Raw genomic sequence first — 14,978 nt, forward strand, 5'->3', positions numbered from 1 at the left:
ACAGCCTGCTGAAAACAAGGAACACATAATGCTACCCAACCTGAGGAGCACTGCTTGAATAAGCATATAGTTCCTCTGAATAAATAAGAGGTTCAATGAATTAAACAGTAGGGCAGCTTTGCAAAACTGTCATTAAAATCTATCAGCGAAGGCACAAAATCTACTTGCCTTCCTTCCCTATGATGAGTGATAGTAAAAAATGAACACGTTTTTTACTTAGCTGTCAAATAATTTACTTCCTTATGGTGAAGGGGTGAGTAGAATTTAACAAAATTGCATCAGAGATTAGCTGCTGCTCTGGCCTATGTCCTGTGAGGTCAGCTGGATTACATGAGCTGTACATCAGTTCAAAATGTAACCCTAGCTCCTATCAGGACTTCTCTTTCCATCCTCAGGCCAAAAAAGCAATGTGTGTTACTTGGAACTTATAAGGTAGAGAGGGAGGGAATTTTGAAATGGTTGCTTGGCAAACTGCACAAATTAAAAATAACAACTGCAGTGCAGAGAGATACAATCTATTCTAATCATTAGCCTGTGTTGTTAGCTGCTAAGGCATGCAAAGTAAGAACTCCTTGGTTAACCAAGCTGAGGTGGGGGTATAGAATAGGACTGGACTGTTTTTTCAGAGGGAGGGATGTCAAATACTGATGACATTGCATTCTGTGAAGGTGTTAGTGTCAGAAGAGATTGCTGTAATAACAAGATCTTAAAGACACACTTGCTAGCAATAGAAACAACGAGGAGTCCTTGTGGCACCTTCGAGACTGACAGATTTATTTGGGCATAAGCTTTCATGGGCTAGAACCCATTTTATCAGATGCAAGGAGTGGAAAATACAGGAGCAGGTATAAATACATGAAAAGATGGGAGTTGCCTTACCAAGTGCGAGATCAGTCTAATGAGACAATTCAATTAACATCAGGATACCAACGGAGGACAAATAACTTTTGTAGTGGTAATGAGAGTGGCCCATTTCAGTGTGACCGAACAGTTGACAAGAAGGTGTGAGTAACAGTGTGGGGAAATTAGTATGGGGGAAATTAGGTTTAGGTTTTGTAATGACCCAACCACTCCCAGTCTTGATTCAGGCCTAATTTGATGGTGTCCCGTTTGCAAATTAACAGTACTTAAAAGGAAACCCTGAAGCACTCACATTCAAGCCTATCGTTAAAAAAGAATGGAGAGGAGAGACCAGAACTGTCTTGATTAAATACATAGTTCAATACGTTGAGAGCTAAATTGCCCCCTGCAGTTATGTGGTTGCACTGAGGCACAGAAGGGAGTAAAGCCTCCTTCTTCACCCTATCTTCAGGGCCTGTGTAAGGACTGGCCACAAGTGCTGTCTGGGCGCTTGGGGGAGCACAGGGGCTGCACCCTAGAACCTTCCCCCCCAAGGAGGATGAGGAGTGGAGCCAGGGGTCCACCTCCCCTGTGCACTGGTACCCAGTGCTGGCTGGCTATGCAGGAAAAATATGCTATTCCCTTTAAATATGCCACTGGGGAGCCCTAGGGAATGTTTAATAAGTGACTCTCTTTTGTTTCCTACAACACTTCCTCGGGCTCTTTCTAGGGCTGTGTACTTCAGCACTGCCCCATACTATGGGCTGCATACTACAAACACGGTCTAGCTGTACGTTTTTAGATGTTTGGGACTTTGGCCATTGACATCAGTGGGTGCTGGTCAAGCCAGTATCCATATTGTTCCTGTCACATGCTTTTTAAAAAAATCCTATTTTTGGTCACACACTAATTTTTGGGGGAGTCAACTTCAAAATAGAGATATGGTCTCATACAGTGGGTGCCTATAGGATAGTTATGCTCAGTCATGTATCGAGGACAGAGGAAGGCACTGCCCTTACCTCACGGAGTTTACTATATAAAGATGGTTAATTCTGTATAGAAAAATGAAGATCTGGTAGAATTTCAACAGTATTTAAGGCCTAGTATGGATAGTGAAGAAATAGCTTTATGCACGTATTGTGTTGATTCTGAGTTGTTTGCTGTGACTTTAGCAGTCAGTTTGATGCAAAGATATTAAGATTTGAGGGAGAAAAACTATTTTATCTTACTGGATTTGAGCTCACTTTTTTTAATCCTTGTATTTTCTTAGGGTAGTTTATATAGCATTAACAGCACTTGCACCGAGGCTGGCAATTTTGACATGGCTAATGTCACAGGAGAAATAGAGTTTGCCATCAGATATGTCTTTAAAGCCTGCACTTTAGAAGTCTGCATCAAGGCCTGCAAGAACCTGGCTTACGGAGAAGAGAAGAAGAAAAAGTGTAACCCGTAAGTGTTTTGATGTTTTAAAAAAAAAAAAAAAGCCAAAAACAAGGTGTTTAGTTTTTCAAGATACACATATGTGTGTGTCTGACTTGCCAATGTGTACTGTACACATATCAACTTATATATAGGCCCAGATGTCAGACCGTTAGCACTTAAGTTGTGCCTGTAAAACATGCCTGTACACTCATTGTCTAGTGGTTCGGCATGAGACAGAAAGTTGGGAGATCTATTTTCTATTCCCGACTGACTCACTGCATGACATTGGGCAAGTTATTTAACATGTCTGTGCTTGTCTTCTTCAGCTATTATATGAGAATACGAATCTCTGCTTTTGTAAAATGCTATGACAGCTAATGATAATTGCAAAATATAATATATAAATATTAACTGTGCTAACAGTACCCATTTCTATGTATGAAAGGTGCCTTTGTGTTTTTTGTTTGCTATGTAGGTGCTAGTGTTGGAACGTTTAACCCAGTGTCTCCTCTCTGGTTATTTTTTAGTTTATGAATGATTCTGTCTGTCTTTCCATGGCAGAAGTCATTCATGGAAATTCATCAGGCAGAATGTCCAGCTGGTTAGTTCTTGACCCTACTGTAATACATTGTTTCAATGCATTTGGATCAGCTGGGCCAACACTAAGCATGCTGGAATTCCAGAGTTATGCTTAGATTCTACCAGGAAGAATTTGGCATTGAGTCTCTTGCAGAGGAGGATCCTAAAACTGAACTCTAATAAAAGGATCCTTGTTGGAATGCCAGCTAATGCCATGGCACAGTTAGAGAATATTTAATAAGTGACTGAATAACCCTTGAGTTTCCTGATGGTGCTGGCAGCATACAAATCACAAAAAAAACTGAGAGCGTGGTGTGGGAAGTTCCATGTAGTAGTGAACATTACATTCTGTGTTTGGTGTACAGAGTACTGTGTCTCAGCCAGTAGGAAAAAGTACAGGCATTGTTTACAGTTAGAACACTTGACACAAAAGTTGGCTGGGGTAGGTGTTGTTTCCAACACTTATGCTATCAACCTGTCAAAACTGTCAACTTGTTGACTGGTTTGAGCTATGGCTGGTTGGTTTGCATGACTCCCTGTTGCTGAAAAGGCTTTTAAAACACACACAGTACAAAGGGGTTTGGGAAGCACAGGGAAGCAGTGCATTGCTGCTGAAAGCTACATCTGATCTTCAGTTTCCCCAGAATTTAACCCTGATTGGTTTAACAGTTATATACTGTTATATTAAATATAAAATACTACACTTTTAAAGAATGTTCTGGTAGAATTCGTCTCCTTCAGCATAGGCCGTATGAGCAGATAATGGGCATCCATAATGCCATCAATCATCTTTGTTCTGGATTCATACTCCATGGTATAGACTACTCTCGGTCCATAGAATTCTGATTAAGAGATAATATTGCTTAATGTGAGTTACTTATATGACAGGGGCCCTATCAAATTCACTGTCCATTTTGTTCTATTTCATGGTTATAGGATTTTTAAGTTGTCAATTTCAGAGTTTCAGATATTTACATCTGAAATTTCACGAGGTTATAACCATGGGGGTCCCGACCCAAAAAAGGGTTGTAATGATGGTTGCAAGGCTTTTGTGGGGGGATCGCAGAATTGCCACCCTTACTTCTGCGTTGCTTGTGATCAAGGCACTGCCTTCAGAGTTGGGCAGCCGGAGGGCGGTGGGCGGTGCAGACATGAGGGTCACATGGTATGGGAAGCGATCATCATTTTTTGGGGTGCGAGCAGAGCTAGCCTTATGGGTGGATGACCGCCCAGGGTCCCGTGGTCAGGGCAGTGCTGTCATCCCCCCACCCCATAGCCAGCCCAACGCCCCTTTAGCAGAGACCAATGATTGAGAGATCGTGGAAACTGACCTGCCCTCTAACTCTTAGAGATGATCAGGATAGGATTGTAACACACCAACTGGCCAGTATGGGGGCAACACTGCACTGCATCTGTCCATTCTGTTGGTAAATGGAGGTTGTCAGTCTTCAGATAGTTTGAATTTGGCACCATTAACCAGCACTGAATATACCCTGGAAAAATTAAGACTGTGCCAAGGATTAGAGAGTGGGGAACATGCTGCTTTATTTCCTTCCTTTTCTTTCTCAGTTTGAACTGTCCTAAATTTTGCACTCTCACCCATCCCTCTCTCTAATTGCAAGGTATGCAAAGACTTATTTGCTTCCCGATAAATCATCTCGGAGTAAACGGAAGACAGCTGTTAAAAAGAACACAGTGGATCCAGCATTCCATGAAACTTTAAAGGTGACTTGTGAACATTTGTGACCTGGAAAGATCTCTCACTTGCATAGCAAAATCTCCACTTCTAGTGCCCAATCCTACAAGCTCTCTGTGAATAGTACTCCCTTTGCATAATGACAGGTTTCAGAGTAGCAGCCGTGTTAGTCTGTATTCGCAAAAAGAAAAGCAGTACTTGTGGCACCTTAGAGACTAACAAATTTATTAGAGCATAAGCTTTCGTGAGCTACAGCTCACTTCATCGGATGCATTTGGTGGAAAAAACAGAGGAGAGATTTATATACACACACAGAGAACATGAAACAATGGGTTTATCATACACACTGTAAGGAGAGTGATCACTTAAGATAAGCCATCACCAGCAGCAGGGGAGGGAAAGGAGGAAAACCTTTCATGGTGACAAGCAAGGTAGGCTAATTCCAGCAGTTAACAAGAATATCAGAGGAACAGTGGGGGGTGGGGAGGGGGGGAAAAATAACATGGGGAAATAGTTTTACTTTGTGTAATGACTCATCCATTCCCAGTCTCTATTCAAGCCTAAGTTACTTGTATCCAGTTTGCAAATTAATTCCAATTCAGCAGTCTCTCGTTGGAGTCTGTTTTTGAAGCTTTTTTGTTGAAGGATAGCCACTCTTAGGTCTGTAATCGAGTGACCAGAGAGATTGAAGTGTTCTCCAACTGGTTTTCCAATGTTATAATTCTTGATGTCTGATTTGTGTCCATTCATTCTTTTACGTAGAGACTGTCCAGTTTGGCCAATGTACATGGCAGAGGGGCATTGCTGGCACATGACGGCATATATCACATTGGTAGATGCGCAGGTGAACAAGCCTCTGATAGTGTGGCTGATGTGATTAGGCCCTATGATGGTGTCCCCTGAATAGATATGTGGACAGAGTTGGCAACGGGCTTTGTTGCAAGGATAGGTTCGTGGGTTAGTGGTTCTGTTGTGTGGTGTGTGGTTGCTGGTGAGTATTTGCTTCAGATTGGGGGGCTGTCTGTAAGCAAGGACTGGCCTGTCTCCCAAGATCTGTGAGAGTGATGGGTCGTCCTTCAGGATAGGCTGTAGATCCTTGATGATGCGTTGGAGAGGTTTTAGTTGGGGGCTGAAGGTGATGGCTAGTGGCGTTCTGTTATTTTCTTTGTTGGGCCTGTCCTGTAGTAGGTGACTTCTGGGTACTCTTCTGGCTCTGTCAATCTGTTTCTTCACTTCAGCAGGTGGGTATTGTAGTTGTAGGAATGCATGATAGAGATCTTGTAGGTGTTTGTCTCTGTCTGAGGGGTTGGAGCAAATGCAGTTATAAAGTAGAGCTTGGCTGTAGACAATGGATCGTGTGGTATGATCTGGATGAAAGCTAGAGGCATGTAGGTAGGAATAGCGGTCAGTAGGTTTCCGATATAGGGTGGTGTTTATGTGACCATCGCTTATTAGCACCGTAGTGTCCAGGAAGTGGATCTCTTGTGTGGACTGGTCCAGGCTGAGGTTAATGCTGGGATGGAAATTGTTGCAATCATGGTGGAATTCCTCAAGGGCTTCTTTTCCATGGGTCCAGATGATGAAGATGTCATCAATGTAGCGCAAGTAGAGTAGGGGCATTAGGGGACGAGAGCTGAGGAAGCGTTGTTCTAAGTCAGCCATAAAAATGTTGGCATACTGTGGGGCCATGCGGGTACCCATTGCAGTGCCGCTGATTTGAACCGAATTCTGTTGCAGTTTCTGGCTAAAGGGATCGGAAATATGGTAAAAGGAAACTCTCATATCTTTTTATGGTTACATAGACTAATTGTGTATATTACAAAGGAAAATTAGTACTTTGTACTGTTATCTGTTTGAACTGACATCTCTTTTGTGAGTGTCAAAGGGAGTGTCTCTTTGCAATTTGCTACATGAATCATAGCTATTCCATTCATTCCTATTGTGCTCAAAGGAGTGATAGACCCTATGTGTTAGTTTCCTCCTTTTTCTTCCTCACCACAATTGATGTCTCATTCATCAGTGTTTGGACTTGTTCATTTACAACACATTAATCGTCTCAGTAGAGTAAGGATGGCTGTAATTTTTCATTTTCAAAGTGTTTTACAGCATTATTTTATGAATCCTTACAGCACCTCTGTGCAGTCCATAAATGTTGTTATCCTGATTTGACTGAAGGGGAAGCAGAGTTTGAATGACTTGCTAAGGCTGCAGTGAGTTACTGACAGAGCTGGGATTAGAACTTAGCTGTTCTTACCTCCCACCCTGTACTAAGGCCATTAGACCTCACCTTCTGTGTATAGCTGAGGGACTGCAATGATGTGCAAGATAGTAAATGCCCCAATGGAATCTGATCATTTGCATGGGAAGGGAAAGATTAATGCCCAGACTCCTTGACTCTAATAAAGCTGTAGCATTTGCTTCTCCCCTGAGTCCACAGAACCAGCCGGGGTGTGGAGTGGGTGGTGGTGGGAGAGGATCTCAAAAGGCAGAGGAAAGCCCCAGATTTGGAGTCTGAAGTCCCAGATTCTTGCCAGCTTTGCAGAACTCCTCCTGCTCTATGCTTCTCTGCCATATACTCCCTTTCATGGCAGTATGGCACGGCTAATGCCCCTTGTCTACTGGGGAGTCACTGCGGGTGCAGCGGTGTTAATGCTCCGTAAGACTTTTCCTACAAATCAACCACAATTTTGGAGTGTCTTCTCCCTTCACGGCTTGCCATGCCAGCTTTGGGCCTCTGAGCGGTTTTGCGGAGGAGGGCAAAGGTAATTATGTGCAGAAGTGTCCAGCGTAGCTACTTCCCTTTCAGCATGGCTCCACTGTGACTTTTTGCACAGATTTATTCCCCGCCACACTGCAAAGTGAGAGAAGGGGGTGAAGCACATGAGCCATTATTACTAATTATTGTTCTACAGAGTAAAATAGGATAGGGTCTTGCTCAGTCTGCAGTGGAGAATAACAGGATGGGAATGGGAAATATTCTAAACTGTGTGAGGGAACCATGAGACAATATGTTATCTTCAAGACCTCCCTCATGACATGAGATGCAGAAATCAGATTCTGGGCCCAATCCTGCAGCTATTACTCAGCCAAAACTCCCACTGAAGCTCCCTACCAGGACAAGCTCCATGACTTCAGCATGTTCACTCTACCCGTGTACATATACTTAGAGTACTTTTCATAAGCCTGTTCCATTTAAACATGTGAATGGACAGTCCAGTAGTTCCTGTTATAAGGAACAGGTCAGTGTGTTTTGACACAAACTGTTTCCAGGAAAGATTCAGGGCTGTGTTACCACTGAGAATAGGCCCACTTCTAACATAGTGCACAGGTGGCAAAGAGAGGCATTAGAGCTCTGGCAGTGTATCAGCCATTTCACTTTCTCAAACACCATCCAATCCATAAATGTAAATAGCCCAGGTAATTTTCAATTGGTGGCCTCTATTGTGCTCTAGCCTCTTCAAGATGTGTGCAGTCATACAGGAGAGGTTGTCCCTACATCTTAAAAGGCAGTCAGAAAACAGGCTTAGGACCCAAACTTAGATTTGATAATCTAAAAAGTGGGTTTTTACAGAATGTGAATGGGCCTAAATCACATTCATACTAGGGTCCCTTTACTTTGCTCTAGCCCTGTAAAGAGACTTAAATCAGCAATAAATTACAGTTTCCGCGCTTTATGTGGCCAGAGCAGTGCAAAGGGCCGTCGAGTAAATGAAGGTTAGGCCCACTGTGAAGAGAACTCTTTTTGTGATTCTTAAAAATAATGCAATGTAAAAGTTATTTTTCTTATTATAATATAATATTGATCTGCACAGTGCTGCTGCCCCAAGCACAACTGCACTGTGCTAGTACTGGAGAACTAGAACGTGACATTGGCCTGTCCAATATTGCTGTCTCAGCTGAGTGAGGTGCAAAAAGTAAGCAAAGAGCGTAAAAGGTTATTTAAACTCTTACATTCAGGTTATTAATCTAAGGTGTTAGCAGCACAGGTAGTGACATAGGTGGTCCTGTTTTATTTTTGTAATGTTAAAAGTGAGTGAAGTGAGGGACCATTACACTGGCTAGAGACAAGCATAGTGTGGGCAGACAATATGCAGATTTCCCAGTCCCATCTCAGATAATGCTGCTCAATCTAGATCTCCATGGCTTCAGCAAGTCCATTCTTTGGCTTCCTTTGAGCAGAGACCGGTGATTGTGTTGTGATAGGCTCTTGTTTGTGTATATATGCTCTCATTAATCCTGTACTGCTATTTATCTTTTTTCTAGTATAAGATTGACTACTCCCAGCTGGAAACACGACAGCTTCAAATATCTGTGTGGCACTCAGAAACACTCAAGAGAAGGGTGTTCCTTGGAGAAGTGGTTGTTCCATTGGCATCTTGGAATTTTGAAGACAATTCAACACAGTCATTCAATTGGTACCAGCTTAAAGCGAAGGTGACTCCTAGACTTTAGGTTATCATTATTATTTTTAATTTTCAAAAAGATTTGTGTTTTTAAAAAATAGCATATAGTGAAAGCTATATCAGTGCCCACCTTGACTAGATCATGGAGAGGAAGAATGAAATTTTGATGTAGCAGGCCAGTCCTGCCATACCAGGATCTGGGCGGGAATGTTCCAGATATAGATGAACAATGAAAATGAGGAGAAGGGGAGGTGGTATAGGATGATCATAATAATACAGACTTTTGTGTGTCTCTCTTTTCAGTCTGAAAAGCCTGAAGACAACCTGGTTCAGTACAACGGAGAACTCCTGGTGTGTGCAAAACTGATCTTACCATCCCAGTCTAAAAAATGCCAGTATGAAGAGCAGACGAAAGGAGGTACAAAGCATTTCAGCCTTGTATGAATTACCCTGGCTATGAAAACATGGAAACAAGCAAAGTATTTGTGTGTGCATCTGGGTATAAACACTGCCTGCATAGGGGCATATTCTTGCTTGACTAAATAGTCCCTACATATTGTGGCTCGTATTGTGTTGTGCTTATATAAATGGTTAGAAGCCTTTTAAGGTAAAACAAAAACTTGGTAAAATGATATGAATTCCAGACTTGTCAGTTTCACATTTTTTTTTCTTTTCACACCAAAAAAGCAGGTATAAATGTGCTTCTTAAAGTGGCTTTGGCATAGTGAACTCAGATGCTCTTGAAGCAAGCTTGTGCCTTCAGACCTCTGCCAGTGCACCTCATTCCTGAGCTGTAGCAGGCCAGTTATTCCACTCCAGGAGCACTCTGGAGTTAGAGATTGACAGTTTTGATAAATCAAATGATGGGGAAATGTCTGCTAGGCACAAGCACTGCACTCTTCAGACTGTTTTTGTTCCCTCAGTGGCATAGGCACCGACTCTGTGGGTGCTCCAGGGCTGGAGCACCCACGGGGAAACTGGCAGCCAAGCTCCCCTTCACACCTCCCCACCCCACCATGCCTCCGCCTCCTCCCCCTTCCCTGAGCGCACCATGTCTCCACTTCTCCGCCTACCTCCCAGTGCTTGTCACCGCAAAACAGCTGTTTTGCGGCGTAACAAGCTCCGGGGGGAGAGGCGGGAACAAGACGCGCTCCGGGGAGGAGGCACGGAAGAGGCAGAGCCGGGGTGGCGATTTGGGGAAGGGGTTGGAATGGGGGTGGGGCAGAGGTAGAGTCGGGGCGGAGCTGTACCGGGAGCAGAGTGGGGTCAAGCACCCACTGGCACCGGCAGAAGTCGGTGCCTATGCTCAGCGGAGTTAAGTTTAACTTTGCATTCTAACTGGGATTCAGTTTCTGTAAATGGTGCAGTCACTGCTGAAGGAAGGAAAAACTGTAGAGGGTCGATGACTGGGACAGCTTCACATTCTTTCGCTCACTGGATAATACTAAGCACTGCAGGGCAGAGCTCCAGAAGTGGCTAATTTGGCTGTTGTTAGCCTTTAACAGTAGATCTCCTAGACCAGGGGTGGCCAACCTGAGCCTGGGAAGGAGCCAGAATTTACCAATGTACATTGCCAAAGAGCCACAGTAATACGTCAGCAGCCCCCATCAGCTCCCCGCAGTTCCCACGCCCACCGCCTCCCACCCACCAGCAGCCCTGCCAATCAGCGCCTCCCCCTCCCTCCCCACACCTACCGATCAGCTGTTTCGTGGCATGCAAGAGGCTCTGAAGGGAAAAGAGGGGAGGATCAAGGGCACAGCAGGATCAGGGGAGGGTGTGGGAAAGGATGGAGTGGGGGCAGGGCCTGTGCAGAGCCAGGGGTTGAGCAGTGAGCACCCCCCGGCACATTGGAAAGTTGACACTGGTAGCTCTAGCCCCGGAGTCGGTGCCTCTAAAAAGAGCTGCGTATTAACATCAGAAGAGCTGCGTGTGGCTCTGGAGCCACAGGTTTGCCACCCCTCTCCTAGACATAGAGGTAGGAAGGAAATAATGGAAAGATCAAGTCAGTTTTAGTTTTATTTCTTTCTGTCCCCTGGATCCCCATCTCCTCTCCCTGTGTCCCAGTCACCATTCCTTTCTTGGTTCAATCCTCCTCCTCTTCCCTCATGCTGTCTGTTCCCTCTCTCCTTTCTACACTCACTTATGTGTTCTTCCTCTGTCAAACACACACACACAGTAACAGAGGCAAGATGCATCATGTTGTGGGTTGTGCCAACTGTCCCTGCTGCTGGTTCTGCCTCAGAGTAAAACTACAGAAGTGGATTGTTCCCTTGATCGCTGCAGGTGCACTTGGGGGCCTGGTAAAGCTTCCTCATCATCACTGATTTTCCTCCCTCCCTCCATTTTTTAAAATCACATACTGTAAAAGTGTCTTCAAACCTTTCCTCTTGTCTAAAATATCTCTGCAGTTCAGCAAACATGCTGCACTTTCTCACTTCAGGGCAACAGTTCTTAGGGACTTTCTTTCCTTTCCTTAGCCCTGTGTTAATTAGCTAACCATTTACCCACACTGGTCACTAATTAAAAGCAATGTTTCTGTTTTAGGGAGAGAAGACCAAGCATCTGCTGATGGCCAGCTTCACCTTGTGGTGCTTGGAGCCAAGAACTTGCCTGTGATGAGATGTGGTGGCACTTTGAACTCATTTGTTAAAGGGTATGTTTTTGAGATTTAACTCTTCAATCTTTTAAAACCATCAGCCACTTCTGCATGGAGCTAAACATGAGCTAAACACATACCAGGGAGTAGATCTTAGAGTAAAAGACATTACACCTGAGTATGGAGCCGAATTGTGGAGTCCTTTCTCATGGTGGTGAGCATTTACCCAAGTAGCTCCTGAGATTGCAGCACTCACCAGCGTAAGGAAAGGGGCCACAATCTGACCCTTAGGCCTTATTCATACAGATTTAGGATTTGAGGAGACTCCACCAGTTATTGAGATTTAATCTCTGCTTTGAGTACTGAGGTTTCACAGTTGCAAAAGTGTTTAAATGTCAAGTTCTGAAGCAGTAAAAGGAAAACACTGAATGCATCCGATGAAGTGAGTTGTAGCTCACGAAAGCTTATGCTCAAATAAATTCGTTAGTCTCTAAGGTGCCACAAGTACTGCTTTTCTTTTTGCGAATACAGACTAACACGGCTGCTACTCTGAAACTTAGGAAATATGATTATAAACAACCAGGGAGGAGAGCCACTCCTGTCTTCTTAATTCATGCTTTGAGCTGTGCTGTTGCAAAGTGAATTACAGCATCGTACTCACTGGGAGAGGTAACCTATTATCCTACTCATTCTAGGCAGTTCAGAAGAGTTCTTTAGAATGTTTGGAACTGATGTAGGTGACAAGTACACAAATCTGTTGGAGACGACCCCCATCCTGCCTTTGACAGGGTGACTAGGAAGGGTGCACTCGGCGTCACGTAGGGCATGGCTATACTTGCAGATGTAGAGCACTGTGCGTTAAACCAGCCCTTGGAGAGTGCAGAGTGTCCACACTGTCAGATTCAAGCGCAGTGGCGTGGCCACATTAGCAACTCTTGCAACGCCAGAAAGAGCAGTGCATTGTGGTAGCTATCCCAGCATGCAAGTAGCTGCAACTTGCTTTTCAGATGGGGAGGGTGGAAGGGAGGGAGTTGTGTGTATGTCAGGGGAGAGGCAGTGTGTTTTGGGGGGGTGAGAGTATGTCAGCATGCTGTCTTGTAAGTTCAGACAGCAGCAGACCTCCCCTCCCTCACCCCTCTCTCTCACACACACTCACAACAGCAGCATTCCACACTAATGGTTGCTTTGTCCTGGAGATGTGCAGCCGGCTGTCAGAAACGGCTCTTTGAAAGGGTATATCCACATTCCTACAGCAAGTTCAAAACAATGAGAAGAGTGACCACTTGACTTCAGGGGATTATGGGACGTTTCCGGAGGCCAATCACAGCGCAGTAAAGCAACCCCTCGTCCACACTGACGCTGGGGGGTTTCAGCTGAGGCGCAGCAAGCTTTATGCTGCTCCTGGAGGTGGATTACCAGGAGCACTCCAGCTGCAGAGTCCAGGCGCGCTTCGTGCCTTGCCAGTGTGGATGGGTCGTGAGTTAGGGCACCCAGGGCTGCTTTAATGCTCTCTAACTCACAAATGTAGCCACGCCCTCTGTCTTGTATGTGAAACTCTGTTATGTTCAGTCGGCATATCACAGAATCACATACCCCTAGTCATCTTTGCTGTCGTTTTGTATTACCTTCCTAACGCGTTCTCACTGTGCAAGCTAAGATGGAGCTAATCACATTTCCTGCTCCATCACTTCAGGAAGAAATTTTTCTCCCATGTGCAGCATTGCAGAGTTAGCATTATGGGGTCATTTTACCTTCCTTCAATCTAGCATTGTACACAGCTGGAGGCAGGATATTGGATACCTGCAGTGAGGGTATGTCTTGTACCCGATAGCACCTTACCAGAGGTGGAATGGTCTCTTTAGTTTTGTCAGTGAGAGAAACGCTGCTCTTAGGCAGGCATTGCTGGATGGGCTGGAGGACCAGCTGCTGTTTGGAAGCAAAGACTGCTCCAGTGTTCCCTGACAATTGGATCAGCAAGCAGAGCCAAAGGAGCTCATTCTTACTCCCCTGGAGGTTAATGGGAATAGACTCAATGGGAGGAGGATCAAGCCTACGATTTAAAAAAAAAAAAAGTGGTGTTAATATAATACCATTTTGCACTTATGCCTCACTTTAATAGTCAAAGCATTCCAATGAGTAGTAATGAGGTGGATGAGGTAATATCTTTTAGGTCAGTGACCTCACCCAACATTTATTTTATTCCTTTTTGGAAGTTGTCTCACTCTCCCGGACCAACATAAGATAAGACAGAAGTCTCCTGTCCTGAAGAAAGAGGCCTGTCCTCAGTGGAATCACCCGTTTGTCTTCGACGGTGTGACCCCATCTCAGCTACAGCAATCTTGTCTGGACTTGGCCGTCTGGGACCAGGCATCTTTTGGCTCAAATGAACGGTTCCTGGGGGGAGCCAGGCTTAGCACAAGTAAGTCTTTTATCATTAAAAAATTGAAGACAAAAGAAACACTCCAATACCTATTGTACATAACAATAATAATTATTATTTACAATGCAGTAGCAGTTGGAGGCCCCACTCAGGACTTGTGCTATGCAAAAACACACAAAGAAACAGCCCTTGGCCTGAAGCACGTAGTCTTAGGCCTTGATCCTGCAAATATTTATGCACATGCTTCACTTTATGCCTGTGAAAACTGCCACTTAAGTCAATGGGGCTCCACGTGGGCACAGGGGTCTAAGACCACAGACGGCTGCCCCTGCCTTTCGTAGGTCTGCTAACGGCAAAAACAAGTGTGATTTTAAAAATAATTACAAATAGGTAAAGGAGGTGCCAGCTCTCTTCATCTGCCTCTCATTCTGTCCAGCCTTAATTGACTATTTTCTTACAGATTCATGATAGAGCTAGGTGTGGAGGACAAGTTTGAAGAAAGAAGGGGGAGTGGTCCCAATCTTGCAAGCACTTATGCCTTTAACTTTTCATATGTGAGTTAGTCCCATTCACTAGAACAGGTGTAAACTTAAGCATGTGCAACATCAGTGTTTGCCCAGTTAGGGCCTTACTGGTAACTTCTGCATAATTTATCTTAGAAGAGGCAAGGCTAGAACTCCGTTCTTCTTTAACGTTTCAGACAGCTCTGGGTGAGCTCTCATTCTGTAATTATTAACCTCTGCCTGGGCTGCACCAGGTAACTTGTGGGCTCCTAATTTCATATGCACCTATTGTCAAATTCTCACCTGCTGTCCAGCATGTGCCCACACCCACTAGCCCAACCAGTTGTTGCTTACCAAATCATCCTGTTCTGGAACTGACTCGCTGGGGCCTGTTATTGCTGCTTTGGCGTCAGCAAACTCGTCATCCTTTCTAGCTTGTTTACTAAAGAATGGGCCTGAGAATTCCTTTGAACCACTCCCTACTTGGAGTTGCTCTCTGATGGCTTTGGCTCCTGCCAGGCTTTCCCACAACCATCCCTCCTTTGACATGACCACAGAC

At 44.5% G+C, this 14,978-nt stretch overlaps 1 protein-coding gene across 8 annotated transcripts in view; it reads left to right on the top strand.

Annotated features, from left to right (window-relative positions):
- SYTL3 (synaptotagmin like 3) overlaps positions 1–14,978 on the top strand; it is a 76,626-nt gene that overhangs the window by 58,751 nt on the left and 2,897 nt on the right. For 7 of the 8 annotated variants that reach the window (XR_006280450.1, XM_043512254.1, XM_043512255.1 and 4 more), the window contains 6 exons: positions 2,111–2,289; positions 4,464–4,566; positions 8,801–8,971; positions 9,244–9,358; positions 11,485–11,593; positions 13,750–13,955. Coding sequence is in view for 6 of the 8 variants with exons in the window: in XM_043512254.1 (XP_043368189.1) it covers positions 2,111–2,289; positions 4,464–4,566; positions 8,801–8,971; positions 9,244–9,358; positions 11,485–11,593; positions 13,750–13,955 (883 nt within the window). In the remaining 2 variants the exon portion in view is untranslated. Of the gene's footprint in view, positions 1–2,110; positions 2,290–4,463; positions 4,567–8,800; positions 8,972–9,243; positions 9,359–11,484; positions 11,594–13,749; positions 13,956–14,376; positions 14,471–14,978 lie in introns of all 8 variants that reach the window. The other variant, XR_006280451.1, reaches the window with a different exon arrangement.

The sequence above is a fragment of the Dermochelys coriacea genome, chromosome 3 (assembly GCF_009764565.3).
Source record: "Dermochelys coriacea isolate rDerCor1 chromosome 3, rDerCor1.pri.v4, whole genome shotgun sequence".
In the NCBI taxonomy this organism is placed as follows: domain Eukaryota; kingdom Metazoa; phylum Chordata; order Testudines; family Dermochelyidae; genus Dermochelys; species Dermochelys coriacea.